General features: G+C 54.9%; 1 protein-coding gene across 1 annotated transcript in view; it reads right to left on the reverse strand.

Annotated features, from left to right (window-relative positions):
- Positions 1–1,326: 1,326 nt before the first annotated feature.
- Mapkapk2 (mitogen-activated protein kinase-activated protein kinase 2) overlaps positions 1,327–3,765 on the reverse strand; it is a 57,964-nt gene continuing 55,525 nt past the window's right edge. Inside the window, exons 9-11 of the mRNA XM_013346780.2 lie at positions 3,550–3,635; positions 3,355–3,435; positions 1,327–2,824 (exon numbers count right to left, since the gene is read on the reverse strand). Coding sequence (XP_013202234.2) covers positions 2,681–2,824; positions 3,355–3,435; positions 3,550–3,635 — 311 coding nt within the window. The 3' untranslated portion in view covers positions 1,327–2,680. The remainder of the gene's footprint in view (positions 2,825–3,354; positions 3,436–3,549; positions 3,636–3,765) is intronic.

A 3,765-nucleotide genomic window follows, 5' to 3' on the forward strand; every position in this document is an offset into this window, starting at 1 on the left:
GGCTTTTTGTAGGTAACCTTGTAAGCTGGACTGAGAGAAAGAAGCAAAATACAAGGCCAATTAGTACCGGTGCCCTAAGATGAGGAAACAGCAAGGCAGTCCTCTGGAGCAGAGCAGTAGCTTCCAAAGAAACAGATTCTGCTCCTGGGATCTATCACCATCCACAGCATGAAGGACTCTGTGGATGGGAGCAAGGTTAAGGTTTCAGGAGTGGGCTCCCTGGGCTGGCCCAGTCCCATCAGACTGGTCCAATCCCTGGGCTGGGCTGGTCCCATCAGACTGGTCCTCTGTGAGATCCTTCATGCAGTGACAGAAAGGGGACAGCACAAGGACAGGAGAGATACAAAGTGCCTGGCTTTAAAGACAGAGGAAGAGGCCCCAAGCCAAGGAATGCAGAAGCCCCTGGGAAGGCAGAATAGAATGTGGTCCTATAGAGACCCTGTGAGCTTCGCGAGGCTCTACCGGGATTCTCATCCATACAGCTGCCACCTATTCTGTGCCACCGCGCTTATCACAGCTACAAAAGGCACCTTCTCGAGCCTGTAACTCAGATGGCAGCCTTCATTCTGACCCCCTTGTGAGGTGCAGACAGGAGTTCCTTTACAGCAAGAGTGCCTGCTGGATGACTCTCACTGTGCTCTAGGGTGACGGGAGCACCCTCAGGTGAGTGGCAGAGACGCGATCCCTTCGATGGCTAGGGTAGCAGGCAAGTGTGTCCTCTAGAAAGGGCTGGGGGAAGACTGCAAATACTCCAGGCCCTGAGATCCTGAGGCCTGAGCTCTAGCCCAGCCAACAGCTGTGTGACTGGAGGCACCGTATTTCCCCTTTCGGTTGGTAAACTCACAGAGCAGAACCAAGTAACCGCGCTGCCCCTGCCTTTCTCCCCTGACGGCACAGAAGCCCTAAAGTCAGCAGATCGGCTTCTACTCTAGGCTCTGCCAAGGACACTCAGTTCATCACTGGGGCTCTAAGGAGGCTGGGTACAATGCAGGGCACTTTGTTTCTGCCTGGCCTGTACTGCTCCCTCCTGGAATTTTAAGGTATTACAACCACCTTGCCTCCCCGGTTTTAAGTGTAGAACCTTCATCATTGGGACCCACTTCAGTGACTCCCCCCACCCACCTGCCCTGGCTCCAAAAGAGATCAGCTCTTATTGTAGGCCCTCAATTAAGAGGGGCTATTCCCATGCTGATCCATCCAGGAGGCACTTCTCTCCTCCAGAGCTCTGCCACCCACCACGAAAGGCCCACTCTCAACAGGCTGGAATTCGAGACGGAAGCAGTCCAGGGCCTGAGACCCAGAAAGGAAGAGAATGAAAACTTTCAACTATTAAATTTGTTTAGTAAAGACAATTTTGCTCATACAAAACAACAGTTTACAACAGTCTGAGTGCTGAACACACCATCAAAGACAAGGCAGGAGCTGCAGACATCTGGGCCCTGCCTCCAGGCCCAGAGATGCCCAGGAGCCCCTCCTCCACCAACCCCTGAGGGAGTCACCCCTCCTCCAGCGAGAGGGGCATGGGGGACAATGGCACAAAGACTCTTCCCCACCTGCTCCTCCTCAATCCTGGGGACCCCCACCCAGGCTGAGTTGTTAGAGGGTAAGGTGGCTAGCGGGCAGGGACAGAGTCAAGACATCTTTGGTGCGAAGACTACCCCGCCCACCAGGCCATATGGTGGAAATTCCAGGAAGACCACACGTGGTCCTGCCCTTGCCAAAGAAGGGAGGTTGGCAGGTACCCCAGAGCTGGGGGGAGATGCATGAAACACAAACGCCTTGCAGAATAACCTTCCCAGGCTCACCCATGGGAGCGGAGAGACAGCCCATTGAGAAATGGCTAAAAATTTCAGAACTCAAGAGTGGGTTAATAATGGCAAGAAGGGCAAGCAGAGGCTGCTCAGTGGCCAGTGCCTCGGGGACCTACAACTGGCACTAACTTTTGGACAAGGCCCCCAGAAAGGGCCCAGTCTTCCCGATGGCTGCCAGTGCCCACTCACCACTGCCCCTACTCAGCTAATACAGAGGCCATGACTACCTGGCTCTGGATCTAGACAAGCTACCTAGGCATTTAGGCAGGCTCAGCTCAAGCAGGAACCCCGCAGCCCTGTCTTCCCTAGACCTCCAATGCCCAGTCACTGTCACGGATCTGGGCATACACACATGCACATGTGTGCTCCTCTTGTGCACACTGGTGATGTCTGAGGGCTTCAGCAGGAGGCGAGTGACACCTACCGCCACTCCTCCCTCTTCCTGGAGCAGGACCCCAGGTTCCAGTAGGAGGTCTGGGAGGACAGATGGGACAACCCGGAACATTCCCTGTAACCACTTCCAGAACCCTTGGGTAAACCCTAGCCTTTGCAGATGGGAATGGGCTTGGGAAAAGGACGGGGGGTGGGGAAAGGGCAATAAAAGAGGTTCCATAAAAATTCTACGTCAAATTACAGATAAAATGCAAAAGGAGCACAGGCTCAAGAGCACCTCACCCCTCCTCACACATCCTCCGGCCCCCCTCCATGAAGGCCAGAGCCAAGGGCAGAACTCAGGCGGAGGCATATCTGGGCTCCACGTAGCTCAGGAGGACAGGAGGCAGCAGTGGGCAACTTGTGTCTCTTTGTTTAAAAAATATATTCATATAGAGTTATTGCTTGTCCTCCAGTGGGGTGGGAAACGTAGCGGCTCAGTGGGCAAGGGCCGCAGCCTCCACAGCGCGAGCCTTCTTCCGCCTCTTCAGAAGCAGAGGGTTGGAAGCGTCCTCTATCTTCTTTATCTTGATCTGCTCATAGTCAACACGCATGGTGGCCAAGGCACTGGTCATCTCCTCCTGGGCACAGGGAAAGGGGACAGAGACACAAGCAGTGAGAGACGCACAGGCAGAAACGGTCAGCTGTGGCCCCCACCGCTGACAGCAGCGTCCGCCAGCACTGAGACAGCACGAACTGGCCACCGTGTAGCTATTCTCCCAGGAACCCTCTGACAAGCCCTAGAAGGGGAAAGAGCCCTGGGCCAGCCATCAGGAGGTCTGGGACTGAACCTGTAGGACCTGTAACAGGCCACTCCCTGTCTGGGGCTTTAGCGCCTTCATCTGAAAACTGAGGAGATGGTACCCAGTGCCTCTTCAGGTCCCATTAGAGCCCTAGGGAGAGGAGGGCTCAAGAGAAGCAGATGGCAGAGTCTGGGCAGGAGCACAGAACCCCTGCCACAAGCCAGGGAAGGCAATGGCTCCCCGTCACCTTTCTGTTGCTATTGACGTTACACTGGGATGAAGAACACAGACTCAAACTGTCCTTGGCCAGGGCCAAAACTCATGCTGGGGCTTCCTCTAAGTGTGCTTTTATCCAGCGGTACCCTCACCTTGACGTCCTCCCACCGTTCCTTGTCCTCCTTTAGGACACGGCTGGTGTGCAGTGGAGTCTGAGGGACCTTCGTAGATTGCTGAGGAAAGAGAAATGGGATCAAGTGACAACTAGAGAAGTAAAGTCCTGAGTAAGGCACCAGCTGGGCAACAGCGTCCCTGGCACACAGGTCTCCCCAGCCCATAAAGCTTACCATGATCCAGGGGTGGTTCATGAATTCTGTGATGGTCATTCTCTGGGTGGGTTCTGTTTTCAGCAGATTCCGGATAAGCATCTTCACTATGGGGGCAAGGCAGAGTACACAACAGCTCAGGGGAGATAAACGGGCAGCTCAGGGGACATGACAGCTCAGGGGACAGGACAGCTCAGGGGACAGGACAGCTCGGGGGACAGGACAGCTCGGGGGACA

This window comes from Microtus ochrogaster, chromosome 6, assembly GCF_000317375.1.
Source record: "Microtus ochrogaster isolate Prairie Vole_2 chromosome 6, MicOch1.0, whole genome shotgun sequence".
In the NCBI taxonomy this organism is placed as follows: Eukaryota; Metazoa; Chordata; class Mammalia; order Rodentia; family Cricetidae; genus Microtus; species Microtus ochrogaster.